General features: G+C 36.3%; 1 protein-coding gene across 1 annotated transcript in view; it reads right to left on the reverse strand.

Moving 5' to 3' along the window:
- Positions 1 to 18,888, reverse strand: part of TLL1 (tolloid like 1) — a 128,668-nt gene that overhangs the window by 18,811 nt on the left and 90,969 nt on the right. Inside the window, exons 10-16 of the mRNA XM_054382881.1 lie at positions 15,962 to 16,064; positions 14,457 to 14,573; positions 13,579 to 13,724; positions 8,290 to 8,485; positions 6,759 to 6,884; positions 3,664 to 3,824; positions 881 to 1,061 (exon numbers count right to left, since the gene is read on the reverse strand). Of these exons, the coding sequence (XP_054238856.1) occupies positions 881 to 1,061; positions 3,664 to 3,824; positions 6,759 to 6,884; positions 8,290 to 8,485; positions 13,579 to 13,724; positions 14,457 to 14,573; positions 15,962 to 16,064 (1,030 nt within the window). The remainder of the gene's footprint in view (positions 1 to 880; positions 1,062 to 3,663; positions 3,825 to 6,758; positions 6,885 to 8,289; positions 8,486 to 13,578; positions 13,725 to 14,456; positions 14,574 to 15,961; positions 16,065 to 18,888) is intronic.

The raw sequence follows: 18,888 nt of genomic DNA on the forward strand, positions 1-18,888 counted from the left end.
GAAATGCTAGTTAACTGTGCCTGGTAGTACATTTTGCTACATTAAACAAAATCAGGGTTATCCATACTTGAAAACCTTGGGACGGAATTCAAATTCCAAATGTTTCTGGATGACTTCCAGTTTGGGGAGGTGAGTGGACAGGACTGGTTTGCTGTTTTGTTTTGCATGACATGAAATACATACACATACAGATGTATAAACACACAAGAAAAGCGCTAGGCCGAATATTTTCCGTCATCTTCGGCTTCACTCATGTCTATCTTTATTCAGCAATACATGTTCTCAGATGATACAAACTTCCATCACTCTAATCTGTCTCAGTCAGACTACACTTATAACTAAAAAGACACATTTTTTGCAAGAGCAAGGTCTTAAACTCTGTTCTGCAAAGTGTTAAGCACAAAGTTTGGCAGGAAAGTAACCATAATGTTAAACAAATGCTGCAGCACAAAGTGGCAATTTCACAAGTAATGCAATATATTAAGAGAGTTGAGTTGAAAAATAGAAATGTACACAGTATGTAATTGAGATCACATTACAAATGGGACTTGGAAAAATAGCAACAAAACTTGGGATAGAAAATGTACTCAAAATTGAAATTTTATTTGCCTCTGCTATCATATCATCTATATCTAATCTATATCTATACCTATACCAATGGATGTGTGCATGTGTGTTCCATGTGTTTTCTACAGATATTACAATTAGAAACAGTATTTTAAGACAGGAGAGTGCTTTATGCTTACATATATAAATTCAAAGCTACCTACCAGGAAATCTATAAAGGGAAAAGATCATTCACTTTTATACCAAAATCCAGTCCACCTAGTCAGTGAATGCTGAGAGGCACTGACAGATACACAAGATAAATTTTCTATACCTGAAAAGAAGTGTGCCTTGAAGCCTTTTTTCGACACAGTGTTGTCAGATCTGAACTCAATGCGCATGTTGTTGTACTGAGAGGTGATAACTTCAGGCACTTCTGTTCCGCAGAATTTACCATGTAGTTTAGAATCAGAAGAAAGGCCACTACGTATCTCCACATAGTCATATTTGCAAACCTGAGAATAGAAAGAAAAATATTTTTTTGATTAACAAAATGAAAAGCATTGTTTACCAATGCAGAATCTCTAATGGTGTATGTTGCTTAGCAATAGATTCATAATATCTTTTCCCTTTTTTTTTTTTTTGCTCTCCACTCTTCCCCGATGCTGAAAACATACATTGATTTTTTGGTAAGAATACTTCCAGGTCACTAGGGAGTAAATGTACTGTGTATTACATTCAAAATTATATTTTGATAGACACTAACCTGTATTTAGTACTTAAATTTCAAGTTGTTTACTAATGTTTTCATTTAATCTTGAAAGTAAAAATTTCAGAAACATAAAATATAGAACCCTAAAAATTATAGCTATCTTTGTGCTACAAACCACATACCTAGAACTTACAAACATTTTATTGCCTGCACCTCATACATTTTAATGAAAGCATTTTCACTTAGCAAATTACAAGATAATTTTTGCCATAATGTATTTAGGATACGTTCATTTACTTAAAAATACATAAACACATACTATTAAAATGTACATTCCTTAACAGTAGCATAGCTATAATTTGGAAAGCTGAGGCACATAATTTTCATTAAAAGGTTAGAAATAAAGTAAAATAATGTAACAAAACAGTCTTATGCAAGGCCTACTACTCGTGATAATACTTTCAATGCATAATCCTTTGGTCAACCTAAAACCTTCCACCCAAAAACTTCTAAGCTTCTTAGGCTCAACTATCAATCATTTAATCAAAAATGTCCCAGTTGTCTGCAATTAATAGCTTAAGAGAAAACAGTGGCCAGAAGGACTCATATAGAGCTTAGAGTGTCTGTTAATTCCAAGTTGTATTCAATAGATCACAATTTCTAGTCAAAAAGGAAATGTTAGGGGACCTGAGAGAGAACTGCAAAAATGGATGAGTTTGCCTTTGTTCTTCTCCCTCCCTATGAAATATTAAATAATTGGTAACATTTTCAATCGTTTCTAACATAATATATTCTATATGTTGATTACATTTTCATTGTTATTAGACAAATTTTCTATATTGCAGAGTTGGAAAGTGACTAATTCCAGTAACACTATTTTATACATAATGAAGAACACAAAGGTTCATAACAGTTGATTAATGCATATTCTGATTTATATTAATTCCAACATAAATTCATATTAATGCATGTGATTTTCAATTATAGCTCACAACATTAATAAATCTCAGCAATTTCAGCAATGGATCATTCGTGAGTTTTGATATTTCTTCTGATTTTCATGGGTGCCATTCTTAGTGCTACTATTCAGTAGTATAAAGCTGAGATTTAGTAGTACAGGAGAGGATAAAACCAAAGTTTTAAATGTTTAAAAATATTATGTATATAATTTGCATATCTGTTTAAGTTATGTTTCTTGTATGACATTAGAAAACCAATTTAACTTCATTACACTTCAAATGCCTTCCTTACAAACAACTTTAAGTATCAAGAAAGTGCATGAAAAATGTTTTATGAATAGTTCAATGGTAATTAAATGTTAATTCTTTGGAATTTGTAAGTTTTTATTACACCTTTTGCAGTTTTTGTAATAACAGGACAAGTGAAACACACAAATAATTAAAGTTGGAATTTCATGGACCTCAGAATCCATCTCAAAACTCGCTCATTGCTGCCACTGAAGGTAATTTTGATATATTCTGGAGAAGCCATGGCTGTGTTTTTAATCGGTTGTAATGAAATGCTAGCTTTCCCCACTTCAGATTTCGTGCCCAAAGCCTGACCCGTCCTCGGATCAAATGTGTTGCTACAAATTTGTTTAGTCAGAAAATAATGTCTTTGGATTTGGGTTCTTAACATGAAGAATATCCAGATAACCTCAATGGCTACAGCATATTATGGCTAGAGTACGGCAAGGGAACTCTGCAGTCTGACATAGCAGTGCCTAGAAAGCAGAACAGAGGCCGAAAATTTGATGTCAAAATCATATTTTACAGATTCACACCAAAAAAACTACTGCAACCCTTACTGCTTTGCTTAAAGCTAGAGACAGAAGCCTTTGCCACATGGAGGGCTCTGCCCTGCCCCTCTTTCCCACCTGGGGATGAGCTTCCACTGCCCCTGAGCTCAAATAGCACTGCTGTTCTACTGTGTTTTATTTCTAGTGCTGCTCATTTTAAAATATTCCCCCATGAGATACTTGTAAGTGATTTATATGCTCCCTCATTCTGTCACTAACCACATCTTATGTGTATTCTTTGTATTCATAATCTGCAAAGATTTGTTTACTCCAGATTTTCTTCCATTGAATTCTTTCTAATATGCCTCAGCCATTTGTTTTTTAACTTAGTTGATAAAAAGAAGTCATCTGAAACTCTGCAGAGAACATTTCTTTCACATTTGTTGTAATACATATACATTTAGACGATACACAAAAGAGATCTACTCTCTCCATGTTTGTTTTGAAAGAATCCAGAAACAGTCCCAAAATGAAAACAAGAATATCTATGGTTACTGTCAGCATGTGAAAGGTCAGCAAAGGATTCATAAAACTAACTATTTTTGAATACTCATGAAACTGTTTAGCATGTTGCAGATCGTGCAGTTCTTTGTTCACAGTTACTTACTTCATTCCCTTCTAGCTCAAAAAACTCAAACTTCATTGAAATTCGGTATTGTGTCGGGGCAACCACCTGCCACACACAGTTTTTGTTTGGAGGATACTCTTTGGGCCACCCTGGTGTTGTTATAGTCCCATTTAGCTTTGTCAGGAGTCCTCCACAAGCAGCTGTAAAATTAAAAAAGAGCATAATTTCTTGACTGAAACCATATTTTACTATAAACAGAAACACACTGAGAAGATTCAGTCCTCTCATTACTTATACTGCTGTAATACCCAGACAGACTAATCAGAATCTTGCTTTATCGTGCTTGGTGCAAACAAAGAGAAAGAGACAGCTCCTATCTTGAACAGCTTGCAGGTTTGTGGACAGAGATAAGTTCAGGACTACACAAGGCGTTATCATGTTCATTCTTTTTCCCTTCCCTCCAGAGACTCTGGTTATTCTCTCACAGTCTTTCCCATGCAAGTCCTCTGACCTCACCACCCTCCCAAGACCTTGACCACCCCTCTTCTGACAGACTACTTAAAATTTGCTTCACATTTCCGCAGCTTCTGTCCTTGATTACTGATCCGGAATCAGCCCTACCTGTCTCAGCTCATACAGCTGTAAATGCCTCCTATCACTTCTTTGGAATAGCAGTCATGTACTCGTCAGTCACAACTACTCTTGCTATGGATGTTCAAGCAACAGAGACAATACCTACTATATCCAAATACATGTTGAATAGTCACCTCCATACAACAGAACAATACTTGACTATCTTTGTGAATACAGTTCAGATACCAAAGGACAAAAGCACTAATCTTTTCCCTCTGTGGAATTATTTTTTTGGTTAAGTAAGAGGATTTGCAGGGTTTCTTGATCACACTCTGCTGCAATGATACCAATACAGGACTGACAGCACTGGAAATCACCCTCAAATCTCTTTCTAAGGAGCTGTCTAAAGCTCTGCCTTCTTCCAACTGCTCTGTGGTAACACCAAATGCTTTATAAAATAGCTATTCCTGTCTAGCTGATGATCTCACACACTACAACTTCACCTAACACACCTGGGAGAACTCTCCAGTGTCTGTGTCAGAGCTCATTTGGCCAACCCAGACACATATCAGTCCTTCTCCTGGAACCTGGCTTTCCATACAGAAAAATTGGTAAACACACAAAGGTAATATGACTGTGGTGGGAAGACTGAGATTCCTAGGTCCCACTTGGTGTGTAAAAATCCACCAGGCACAGGTTTAGACTGCATTCAGATGACAAGCTGTACCCCTAAATGGTCCCGTCTGTCAGGACAACTGCTAGTTTTCATTTCTGCTTGTCAATGTCACTCCATTATTCCTTGAGGCAATGGTGAGAAATTTGGAAATAATGGGGGAAAAAAAATATCTTAAAGCTAATATGCTGCTGGTGGGGGAGATTTGGATTAGATGACCACAAAGCAATTTTCTGTGCATGTCAACGCTGCAGTGAAGCATTGGGTGGAGTTTCTGAGTTACAGGCTTCCACTCCGGCATCATGTGTGAATGAATAGAGCTAGGTGACTGCTCAAATTCCCAAACCATAACTAGGATGTAATGCTCACTACACAGTGATTTTAACTCAGCAGTCGCAAGTATTATCTACACATAGTGCGTGCTACATCTCATGGAACAAAAGCATGCACAATTTTAGGGATAGCCCAGCTTTTTTGTTCCACACTGCACTACTCTTAGTGACTTCTTTTACCAGAGTTGTTTTACTCTTGGGTGCTGGGGAGGTATTCCATCTTTATTTTTTGGAGGCAGAGGGAAGAGTTTTCTGAAAGACTGGTAACTTTCCCTAATATTCTGACCCAGGTCAGTAGACAGACTAAATCGATATCCTTACATAAATTTGGGCTGATGATCAAAGTCCCAGAGATCAAATCTTCTATCTTCATGGCCCTCCTTAGATTAACTCTACTTTCTGCATCCTGGCCTAATATGTAGATATCTAAATTATTTTATTTTCCCAATGTGCTTACTATTAAAGTTAAAGTTTTAGGGGAAGAACAACACATGACACAACAACTAAAACCCAACTAGCTTGATAAGAGCCACAATCTAAAACACCTGTAGTGTAGGACCATTGCTACCTCACACAAACACACAGACGGTAAACAAACAAAATGAACCCCCAAGAATCAAAAGCCAAATAACAAAAAGTGCAAAGAAACTAAGCAAAACTACCTCAAACTGTGACAAAACATGAATTAAAGCCAGGAAATTGGAAAAAAAGAGAGACTAGTGAATCATATCAGAAGAAAACCATAAAAAACTCTGAGCACTCCAATTGTCAACCTCCATTCACTACTCAAATAGATGAAATATGAATAATTTGTACTATCCCTGATTTTTCTTTTTTATGGTTTTTTATGGGTTTGAATGAAAATAAAACATTAAATGGGGTGCAATGATCAAGAGCTTCTGCTTCTTTCCTTTTGTATGAAATACATATAGAATACAAACGCTTGTTTCAGGCCAATCCTGTGTTTTCACAGACTTCAACCTACCAGGTTTTTTATATCTCCAAACGATTATCTGAACATGCCTTATTCATCCTGAAAAACAGATTTTTTTTTTCCATCAAGAGAAGTCCACAATCTGAGTGCAAGTGGGGAGGCTTTCGTTGAGCTTTGAGCTAGAATAAAGGATCTTGCTCTTCAAAACTGCCAGCTTCCTCGTCACAACCCACTCAGAGGTGGTCAGAAGGATTGTTAACTATGATTCCTAGACTGTGGCACATTGCTCTGCTGATAATTGTCTCCTTATGCACAGTGGAAGACTTTGCTTTAATAAGCATGAATAATGTAGCAAGTGGTTTGAGAAGGGTCCTGCTTTGCATCATTCCCAATTGGCTAATACTAAATCTGCACAGCTAAATTACAGAGAGACATCAGCTGAATGTGAATGCTGTGGACAGATGTTACTCTGGCACCACTACTTAAAAACAAACACTGTTTTTCCATGTTGGGTTCCACAGATCTCACTCTGGTAAGACAAAACACAGAAAAGATGTAGATTTCATGCAAGCCATAGCGCTGTATGAGCTTTAAGAGCCCATAGCACAGCGATGCACTGTACCTTCACAACTCTTTTTGTCAGGACCGAGTTCATAGCCAGGATCACAGGTGCACTGGTAACTGCCCAGAGTATTGACACAGCGCTGCTCACAGCCACCATTGTCAGGTTTGGCACATTCATCTTCCTCTGCCAAGACAGAAGGACAAGAACACAAAAACACATGAAACAATCGTCTTCCTCTGCTGTAACTGATGGATAGGTATTGACCCAGAAAGCTGTATGCATGCTGTTATAAGATGCACTACATAACACACTGTGGTTGCTGACTAGAGGATTTCCAAATGTTAAGGAGACCTGCAATGGAGAAAATAAGAATTTGTCCTTTGTTGGATTTGGGTGGAGTTCTTTTACAAAAATATCTACCGACAGCTGCAGACCTAATTTATAAGCACTTTGTGGGCAGCATACAATAATTCAGGCAGCTGTCATCAAAAGGTTGTATAAAGTATTGAAAGAAAGATTGAAAATCCACAGCAGGGTCACTTGAAGGGCACTTTATCTCCCACAGAATCAATCTGTGCATTATCCTGAATTCATACTAAAAAACAGATTAAGCGAATCCTCAAATCCCAGGTTTTCATTCTACTAATATTAAAGGGAACAAGATGCATCAGGGATGGGGGAGGGAAAGGAATAATGTATTATTTCTACTAGCTCTGCAGTATACTCATGAGGTTCATTGTTAAAATATTCCTCAGATGTTGAAATATTGTTTCCTTACACCAGGACAAGCAATTTCTTTGGAATAAAACTGAGCTCTGACTCATATTTACAGCCTTCAAGGTTATTATTTTCTATAGTGAAAACTATCAGTTAGGGTGAGAAAAGCCCCAGCTTGTGGCTTTTCAAAAGAGCAAAAAGGTTCTCCAGGTGCCGTGACCTGTATTTTGAGTGTCACCATGGCTGCACTACCACTAGTGGCTTTCACTGGGCCATGGGCAGCACATGGTAGAAATTACACATTACCCATGCACCAAATGCTGAAGGTATAGCTGCAGCTATATGACACACGCTCACCCCAAGACTGAACAAAGACTGTGAGGCCATTGGTAATTATTATTTCTCAACTGCTTTGTTTGGGTTTTCTTTTTTTGCTCACAGAAATAAATTAAAAAAAAAACCAAACTGAATTAAATAAAGAAAAAAACCCCCACAGATTCATTTGTGATTATATTATTTAAGTTTACATTTGATAGCACAATGTTAAAAAAAAAGGCATTTTCCACAAGATTAGATATGTTTCAAAGGTGTTTCTAAAGTAAGTTGATTATCTGAATCTCAAGAGAGTTCCAAGTTGTATTGAATATGTTCCTTCATTCTTTGGACATATTTTATATAAGGAGATTCAAATACCTCTACTGTTTTGTTTTGATAAAATGGTATGCCCACATTAAAAAATATGCTGGAGATAGTACAGAACTGATATTAGCACAGAGTTTGAGAAATATTTTTAATATCATGTCATAATTTTTCTAGTACAAAACCATGTGATAAGCAGTTCACAGCTCCCCAAATATGCTATAACATTTACCTTTAAAAAAATTAGCTGCAAATCCTGCTTTGTTAACGGTTCCATCAGAAACAAACTTCATCCACAGGGTATTGGAGGTAGATCTAATGTCTTCTGGCTTGTCATAGCCACAAAAGTGACCAATTAAAGGACTGTTCTCATTCATTCCATCTCGAATTTCCAAGTAGTCATATGCACAGTTATCATGTCTCTCAATCTGCAAAAAAATTGTTTTTAAAGTGAGCTATTTGAACTCGACCATAAATATGAAATATCAATCAGATAATAAAGAGAAAATTTTCAAAGTTAAGGTTAGGGTTCTCCGTTTAGGATTCAGTCCTGAGGAAGATTAACAAGCATTACTGGACTGTTTTTAACTAGTTTTCTGCAGGAAAAAAATGTTGAGACTTTACACAGGACAACAGTCTAACCAGAAAAAAATAAATTAAAAAACCAAAACACTTTCACCTCTGGGCTTCCCAATGTTAGATTTTGACAGAACTTGTAAATTACTCTGACCTCAAGCAAATTCCTCTTCTCTCATGTAACTAAAGTACACAGTATTATTGGTTCAATTACCAAACAGGTCACAAATACTAATTGGTTATGCAATGGTAAAAAGATCGATTTTTAGACATTATCATGCTGGGCTATTTCAGATAATGATCAGTATCATATTTTCTTTATTCCTAACAGTGAAAGAAGAAAATGATTGTTCACTTAAGTGGCTCAATCATGAGGTAGGTTTGGAGATGGGGAGAGGGTGGGACAACAGTCAGGGAGAAGGGATTGGAGAAGCCTCAAATTCAATACAGCACATCCAATTTCTGTTAAAATGATAAAGAAGTCAAAACCAAATCCAACCCAGAAAAATCCACATCTTTTCTCCAGACGAGTTTTTCTTGCACATAAAGCTGCACAGTTAGTACAAGTGGCTGCTAGTACTATGCTCTAATTGTGCATTATGACTAAGCTCAGTAACTACCAGACTAAGGAGCTTTCATTTAGAACATTAGGAGTTCTCCTTTATTTATGTAAGAGGAAAAACTGGGGGAAGTGCCTTTTGATTTTATTGCATTTTAATGACTTATGCACAAAATTTGTCTGTCTTCTTTCCAATTTCCCAATTCTTTAAGCATTTACATGTGTAACTTTCTCCCATTTATTTACCTGGCACAATCCATATTGGCATTTACTGTAATTTCTTAGCTGTTTGTTGGGGAATTGCTTTGGGTCAGAGTTTGGTAATGAGTGAATGCAACCAGCTACTGTTGATTTCGCTGGTAATTGTAGGTTTATGCATGTGCCTGCCTGAGCTCTGGTAAGTTTTTCACACTGTAATAACAATTCCAGATTTTCATTAATTTAAATAATAAAGTTGAAACACACGACATCATCTTCCAATTTGAAACAAAGTCTGCCTTGTTGTCTAAGAAAAAATTATATTGCAATCTGATGTAGAAAGAAGTGACCTTGTCCAAAGCCCACTAATATCAATGAAGGAATTGTGTATTTTCCCCACACATCTGTGGTCATTTCACTACTCAAGACCTTTAATTAACATCTGTTTTCCCCATGTTTCCATGTTCTGTGGGGCAATATGGAAATTACACTTTTTAACAGACGGAGTGCAGCACTCAGTCACACATATCAAATTCCTGGTGTGGTGAATTGTTAGTTTCTTTTCTGAGAATTACTCTATTTTTGGCAGAAGACAACAGCTAAAAATACACTTCATATAGCAGTAAGACGGTAAACTTCCTAAGACTATAAAAATCAACCAACTTAAAAAGTGCTATTGATTTTCAATAAAACAATTTGAAAGGTGGCCATTCTACCATATTAATTTATTTTTAGTGTACTGCTACTGCAATTCATGTCATTCTCACTGTAAATATTATTAAGGGATTAAATTGTTACAACTATATATAAACTAAAAGAAACTACTGTGTTTTTGAGAAAATATAACTGGTGTTGAGGCACTGAACAAAAAAGAACTAGTATAAAATGTGCTTTGTTTATCTGTACCTCAGGTTTTAAGATGCTATGGTACTGTAATCTGGGAAAACTGCCATACAAAGACCTATTGCACTTGCAATAGTCTCTTACTCTTCCTCCTACAAGGTTAGAAAAATCTCTTCAAGTTCATGAAAGGACTCCCAGTGAGCTTAGTTGTATTTGGACTGATCCTGTAAACCTTATTCACTGAAGCATTAAAATTTCACAAGACTGATACGACATATGGATGAGAAGAAATATGCAAAACATTAACAAATGAAAAAAAAAAAAACATAAATAAACAGGTTTTACAGAAGAAGAATGTATTGCTTATAGAAGAATGAAAGACACCATCAGCTTCTGAAGGCCTTCGAGTGAATCCAGAATTTGAATGGCATTAGAGAGCTAAATTGAGAAAATACCAGAAAAATTGCTAACACAGACACGTAAGCACAGGAAAACACTATGAAATGTCCTGGCATAATGGAAAGCCAGAGACATTCTTAACATCAGTTCTCAAAAGAAAAGTCCTTGCACACATTTTCAGTTTTGGAAAAATAGAAAATTACTTTAGTCTAAAATATATTTGGTTAACAATTCCAGACTACTTTGGTTTTGTAACAGTCTCCCAAAAGGCAAAAAAAAAAAAAAAAAGTAGTTTAAAAAATAAAAATAAAAAATTGAAGAGCAAATTTGGAACAATCATATTTGAGGATAAATCATTAATTACTTTCTCTCATTGTTCATTTAACTGCTGATAGAGTGAAATTCCAGTACAGGTAAACATACCAGACTCAACTCATAGACTTCAGTGATGAAAGGTCCCTAGTGGAATCAGAAGGTCAGATAAATTTTATTCCCTGATTTATGCAAAATCATTTAAATGAACACTATCTGCACAAAGACCAAAGATTAACAGGGCTGCATGCCAACAAAGGTTCTCTAAAATAACATAATACAACACTTGACAATATAAAAAAAGGTGACTATAATGAAGCAAAAAGGTGGGGTTACCAGTTCCAACATCTTTGCTGCTATCTAGATGCTGAAAAGTGGAGCTGCCCAACAGGCAATCACATAAGAGAGAATAATCCCACACTCACTGGAAAATGTGTTGCCCACAGCAGGCAAAACAAGATGACTCATCGATACAGTTTGAAATTCTCAGCTTGCCTAGTGCTTTCATTGCAGAGTGAAGGTTATCTATGCAATTATTTTTTTCTAGCATTACATATGGATAATGAGATTTTCTCTTACTTAACTGTACCTTTCAAAGGACAGAGAAGTAATTTCTGACAAACACACTGCAGTAACTCTTTGGCCTGAGATTCACTTTTTTTGATCTCAGCTGGCACAAAGAACTGTGATTTTTAAACAACTTTTTGTTTTACTGGGCAGTGCACCAAGGATTCAGTCCAGGGAGGGACTGAGTACCAAAAAACACACCTACATTCAAGCTCTTGGACCTGAAATGGAAATCAGACCCAGTGATGAATATCTAGGCAAGGCACTCCACAGCAGCTTGCAAAGCAACTCTCACACTCAGCAGGGAACCCTGTGGACAAATCTGTAAGAAACACTGCAAAAAACAGATATAAGAGAAGTCTTGTGCCTGTTTGGAATACCTCATTTGGCACCCATGGGCATCTTGCCACTCTGGAATCACATCTCAGACTCTCCCTAGAAGACTATGTACCTTTTAAGTCCCTACAGTTGGAATTATTTTACTTTTTTTTTTCTCCCCTAAACATCCAGCAGAGGCAGTAACTTGAGACAACCACTCCACCATACTTCTCAATTTCCTCTTTCTTCCTACGAGCTATCAGTCCACATGTTTCACCTCTATAGAGTGCCAATCTACTAACAGTTTGGGGAAAAACTTGGACCTTTCTTCTTATAGCCTTAAACTCTATCTTAATAAGTTGTGCTCTCATTTGCTGGTCCTTTGCTTTTAATTCTCTTAGTTATGGGGCATGAACACGCTATCTTCATACTTGCAAAAAGCCCATAATTTGGTGATTAGAAAAAGGCCCTGAATGATAATAAGAGATGAAAGTTTGATTCTCCCTGAGGTTATACTGAACTTTGATCAGTGCAAGCGATAACGTACTATGCATGTAGACCAATGCTAAGCAAGTGTATGGAGATCAAACACTGTGGCAAGTCTTTTCCACAGAGGCATAGTGCCATTTCTCCTGAGATCACATTTAAGAACACAGAGCACCAATGGCAGACTAGAAAAGCTCCATATCTGGTCAGCAAATATAAAGTTACTGAAACCATGGTTCATTTTCATCAGTGCTTAAAAAGAGGCACCAGCAAACTATGTTAAGCAATCTCAAGTCAGGCCCCACAGAGTCCTGAATGGTATTTGGAAAACACTTTGAGTAGAGAGAAGTGATCTTGTCTGCACTAGACCAAACATTAATTCAGGATACAAAAAACAAAATAGAATTTGTGCAATTATTACAATTTCCATTGCTTATCTTCATAAATACTGATAAAGTGCCAAAGCCTTGTTATCTCATGCTGACATTTCATCAGTCATAGCAAATACATGCCATACCCCTGAACTTTACAGATTGGGAGTTATATCTGTATTTACTATACCTGTGTTCTTATCTATGTGCACCATAAAGCCAAAAAAAATTGGATTTAAAAAAAAAAGTGTCCTTCATGTTGTTGCTGCTGAAGCATATTCAGATAAGAAAGTGAACTCAAAGTATGTTACAAAATCTATCTACAAACTTCAAGCCAGTGCATTGTGTATGCATGAAGGTAGTGTATGGCACTATCTTCCTTTGTTATACAATAGTTTACCACTGTTTAGCAATCCTACGCACAGAGAGATGCACACTAGACATGCAAGTATGACTCACTGTGGCTTTTTTCTTTCCTATCTAAATATAGGTTTGTAAACTGAATTTAAGTAGGCTTTTTTTTTTCCTTCTCAAAACAGAAGCCAAAACCCACAATGTGTTCTTTGCAGAGACATTCCTTTTTAACAATAAGTTTTAGCAAAGATAAAAACGTCCTGATTATTTAACAGAATATTAAAGCAGCCTTGCTGAACAGGCTTGTAGGTTTGCTAAACTGTGGCTGCTGTCAGTAATTTAAACATTCTTATTCAAATAGCACAGAAAACATGAAAAACCTTTCGCCTTCTTGAAAATTTCTGCAGAAAGGAAAGTTTCATGGAGCTTCCTTTTCAGAGAATTCTTAACTTCCTTCACAGGTTTAATGAGGATTGTCTTAAATGTCACTGTCATTTATCTACTAGATGCTCTTCTGAGATCAGTTAAAAGGCCTTACCTCAAATGCTTGAAAGGTTAATCCTACATTGTAGTTTTCTGACACCATTATTTTCCACACACATTCCTTCATTGGTCTGTAGTCATCAGGATAATTGGGAGACTGGATCTGGCCTTCATTTTTGTGGATTTCACCTCCACAGATGGCTGATAAAAGCACAAAATTCTTATTGTCAATAATAATATTTTCTGTTCCCCATACCCAAACTGACCTTTTATGCTCCCCTTTTTAAAGCTAAGAATAAGATTATTCCAGAGAGAGTTTAAAAATTCCAGCAAGGACAAAGTATTTAGAACATAATTCATTTAAATAATGATACATATGTCAATTAACTAATATAATGCATCATTTTGAATAGCTCAAAATGTGTCTACAATGTTCAGGAATACTTTGGTGTCACAGATAATATGAATCTATAAATTTTACAGAATATATTTAAAAGGTCAAAATTATTACTTTTTACCTTTTTGTTAATCCTTGAAATATATTTCATAAACATTATTTATGAAGACTTACAAATCTTTAGAAAAAGATAGAAATACCACATTTTATAATGATCTATGCATTTTAACCCACAGCTTATCACTTCAAAGAAATAGCTAGTATAATTAAAAAAATATTTTCATGAAAATATGCATTTTTCAGGGCCTCTGGAAAGATGTCATCAGAAAGCTGATCACAGAAAGAGTTTCAAATGGTGTTCTCTAGTAAGTTAACACCTACTGTCTCTTTTAGTAATAAAATACTCATTTCATATCAGGTTATTGCTGACTTTTTGGTTGGGGTTGTTTGGTTGGTTGGTTTTTTACTATCCAAAGGTATGCACTTAATATCTTCCCTCAATAATCAAGTAATTTTTAATGCTGTAAGAGGCTTACCTTCATAAACTGCTGCAAAACCTTTCCCAACCCAGTTGCTGCTGCTGCGGAACTCAATCCACATCCTGCTGTCCGAGGATGCAAGGACTTCTGGCAATTTGTCACCACAAAACCTGCCTAAAAACATGCAACCAGTAACTGCATTTTCTGCCTCCTCTGAAGCCAAATGCTGCAAACATTTAGACAAGTGTTTAACATTATAAACAGCAGTAGCATAACCAGCTCAGTGGAACTATTCACATGCTCATGGTTAAGCACATGCATTACTACAGACCAGGACCCACAAAGGTTTTATTATATAAACCTTTCAGTACCTTTTTTCAATGCAGTCAGGTTCACAAGTCTAACTATAAAACCTTGGGTGAATTAAGTAAGAAAACTGTTGTTACAGATTGTTCCTACATATACAAAACTAGGCATTTTCCAAGGGGAAAGTGAGTATTAAGAGAGCAATGTAATCTAGATCACTGTAATACTACTCATTGTGTCTAATAAACAAAGGAATTTAAAACCTAATATCCAAATAACCCTAGACTATATCACCTTCCTAAATTCAGCCTAGGTAAGCAAAATTTCTGTTTGTCTAGGTGACAGAGAAGGGAACAGGAGAAAGAAGTAATTAGTGCCTGGACTTAATTGTTTCTTCTTTCCTTTGAGACCAAGAATGTAGATACTACTATTACAATGCTGTCCCTCTGTATCTGCCTCGTTTTCTTTCTTTTTTGCTGTTTTATAAATGTGGTTGTTAGGACACTAACAAACAGTTTTAGTCTTCACTCTAAAAACAACAACAAAACTGACCCAAGAAGTTGGAGATGTTCATGTTCTGAAATCCCCAGTTCCAGTCAGAGAAGATCACAGGATGTCAAATCGAGCGTCTCAATTAGGCAGTGGCATTATGGGGTGTGAAATCTTCCCAACAACCCTCTGAATTAAGAAAAGGATGGTTGCAGCTTCCTGCTTCTTAGTTGCAACTCTGAGACTTAATTCATTATTGCTTTGCATGTCTTTTCTCTGCAAGAGCAGAGAAAGACATGCAAATTAGAAACAGAAGTAATCTATTCATATTTTTTAAAGTACAGGAACAGAGCTCGTAAGTACAATTCTACAGTGGGTGTTCTCAACAACAGTGCATGTGCTCATAACATGCACTATGGATTTCCCATCACATGCTCCACAGATTTGTCTACTATTTGTATACTATTTCCCTATTTCTGTGAACTATATCAACTTCATATTTCAATACCCATAAGCAAAGCAAAAAGTTTTGCAGCTTCCACCTTTCCACACATGCAGCTAGCTGTGATGAAAGGAAGGCTTGAGGCTGGAAGCCAAATAAATAATTTACTTGGGGCTATTTGGAGATTTTTTTTCCCACCCCAAATTTAGATACATTCTAGACACCTAAACCCCAAGAGGTTTGTTGTTGGTTCAAGAGCAAGCAATTCCACTGAAGTCACTGAGTACGGTAACTATGGTGAGCGCAGCATTCAATAGTTGCATACCAAGCAGGGGTGATTTTCTCCAGTAGCCATCTCTTACTTCAATATAGTCATACCAACAGAGACTGCTCTTGTAAAGGTCCATAGTGGTGAAGTTTAAAACAATCTGCAACCAGAGGGGAACATCTAATTAAATCATGTGTGGTTAGTGGCAGAAGCAAAGCCAGAGCAGTCACGTGTAGCAGGATTCCAACTACTTAGACATTTATTAACCTCTCCAATTATTTCTTACAGGAAAAGCTGTTTGTGAACACTAAATGTTTCTTATTTAGTCTTACATATGTGAGCAGATTCAAGATAGACTACTAATATTTAATTGCTTACAGTGAGCTTTTCACTAAGAAATAAAAATTTGAGAACAATAATAGGGTAAAATGATGTGTTGATGTAATTTTAAGTATGTTATTTGATAATTCCACTGCTTTCCAATTCTGACTATAAGCAGCCCTGACAGCTGTTAAAAAAAATAATTAAAAATTGTCATTTTATTTTGGTTTGGGTTTCCTTCTACTATTGTTTTGACAGGATAATTTACTTTCAGACAAGTTAAATATTGACAGTGGGGGACAGTAATGTTGAAAGCAATATCAATAAAACAATGGTACACAGAGCCTTAATGACTCTTAAGGAAACAACAATAATAAAACTTTTTATACAGAAATCAGAGTTCTGTGCATTTATGGAACTATAGAATTTAGACTTCCAATTTTTATTTAGCATAACTGCAAACAGGCTTATTTTCAACACTTAATTATCAGGACTACTCTAAACAATTACATTTTCTAACTTTGGTTTAGAAATACTAATCCTAAATTGCCATGAACTTACACTTTTAACACAAAAATAGGACTCCACCCAAATCACAAGATTTCAGAAGAGCTACAGTTTGGACCTTAACTGACTGGGACATCCTTAGCATTGTGTCCTGCAATTTCAGGGATAAGTCTAAAAAAGAAGATTAAAAATAATTTGTATTTTGTATGATAAAATCACTTCCAATTTGCACCCTTTCATTTGGTTTAGGTGTATAATGGGTTCCTCAGTGTAGATTAATACATATTTAACCTTAACTAAAAATCTTCTTTATGGGCATAAGAGTGGTTTTATTTTTAACTTTGATCCTAGGAACTTACACATGAAACCTGCAATTACAATCAATTCCTGCACAGTCGCAGACACCTCACACTGCAAAAATATCTCTCTATGGCAGCCTGTGAAGCTGCTGTGACTGTCAGTTGAAAGAAGAGGAATTTACCCTTAGTCCAGCTGCAAGAAGGAAATACAACATAACTGGAACAGATAGTCAGATGCTATAGTTAACTTCCATGTCCTCTGATGGCATCAATTGTCTCTCCAAAGACAACAGAGTACAGTATTATACCACAGAGGCAGAACTACTGAGATGTATTCTTCAGACAGCTCTCAATTTTCCCTTCTCAGTTTTTCACCAGTGCCTTGGTGGAGAATTATTTCGATTTTTAATTTCACGAAACAAGAAGAATGTTTTATTTCTAGTCTTACTGAGAAAATTGACGGAAATCTTTCAATGCCATACAACTAATTTTCCCGACCAGTGTATTGTTTGCCTATAAACAGCACGTCTCAAAGCATTAGCTGATCCTCACAGACAGCATTCACTAGGTTACTGTGCTTCTCTCCATTAACGTGCTTTAATGCTCCTTATAGTCTAACTGCAGCACCTTCTGTTTCAATTTCCCTATTTCCTGGAGGCAGACTTACCATGCCATTCCTTCTCAAAAGGCAACCTCATAACTCCCCACTTTGCTTTTGCCAGTGCTACATCCCTCAACTTCTTCTACCTTACATGTACCTTTTCCCAGATGTCTAACCCACAGGGCATTTTGCCTGTACCATTCAGTCACTCCTAATGGAATACGCACAAGTAAAAAAATGGACAAATACTACCAGAATTCCAGAATCACCTACTTACCATGTTATTCTCCACAAGAAACATGTAGAACTTGCTAAATGTACAATCATTCAAATACTTTCCTCTGCTTCAGATTTTTATTACTTTTCCAATTGCTATTTGAATCTATCTCTGAGGCAGAGACGTTGTCAGAAACGTGCCTTTTCCAAACCTTAGTTACTAGGATTGGGGGAAAAATGGTTTACTTAGGTGTGATCATATCATTTTCTTAAAATGGTGCTATCTGCATGGAAACCATTGAAATTTAATGATCCTTCTCATATAGGCCTCTGCCTTTGAAACTATATGAAATAACCTTCACAGACCTTCCTCACTCTGACATACCAAGGTATTTGATGATACAGCAATTCCTTAACGTTGACCAGAACTCATTAGCTGTACATACACAGAACCCGCAATATGTCACAGCATGATTTCTGGTCAGGAACCAAGCAACTATAAATACATTTAAGATTCTGATTTACAATTCTGCAAAGTATTAGAGCTTTAGACAAGGCAGGGTTTGTTCAAGGGGACAGGCTGGCTGAAAGTCTCCATAGGAAAAACAATCAATGGGTATTTGTCACCACAATTAAGGAATTATTGATTACACATCAGATTCTATTGTGATACTTCAGCTTCAGAGAGAATTTTTCATACCTCCTACTGCCTGGGATGAGAAAGAACAAAATACAGAGCAAACACGAGGTAGGTGTTTTCTGTAGGTGGCATTTTTTTGGCCATATCAGCCAAGGATTTATCTGTCCTGTTTTATCATTCATACAAAACACTAAGGAAAATTGGAACACAATAAAATTTATTCAAAAAGGCAGATTAAAAAGAAAAAAAACACTGGCACAACTGCAACTCTCTACGCCAACAAAATTTCTGCACACCAGAAGGCAGGGTTCACCCTGGCAGAGAACATGCAGTATCACTAACATCATCCACCCCCAGGGATTTTTCCGTATGTATATATACTGTGTACGGTTGTTTACTA

This window comes from Indicator indicator, chromosome 8 (assembly GCF_027791375.1).
Source record: "Indicator indicator isolate 239-I01 chromosome 8, UM_Iind_1.1, whole genome shotgun sequence".
Classification (NCBI taxonomy): domain Eukaryota; kingdom Metazoa; phylum Chordata; class Aves; order Piciformes; family Indicatoridae; genus Indicator; species Indicator indicator.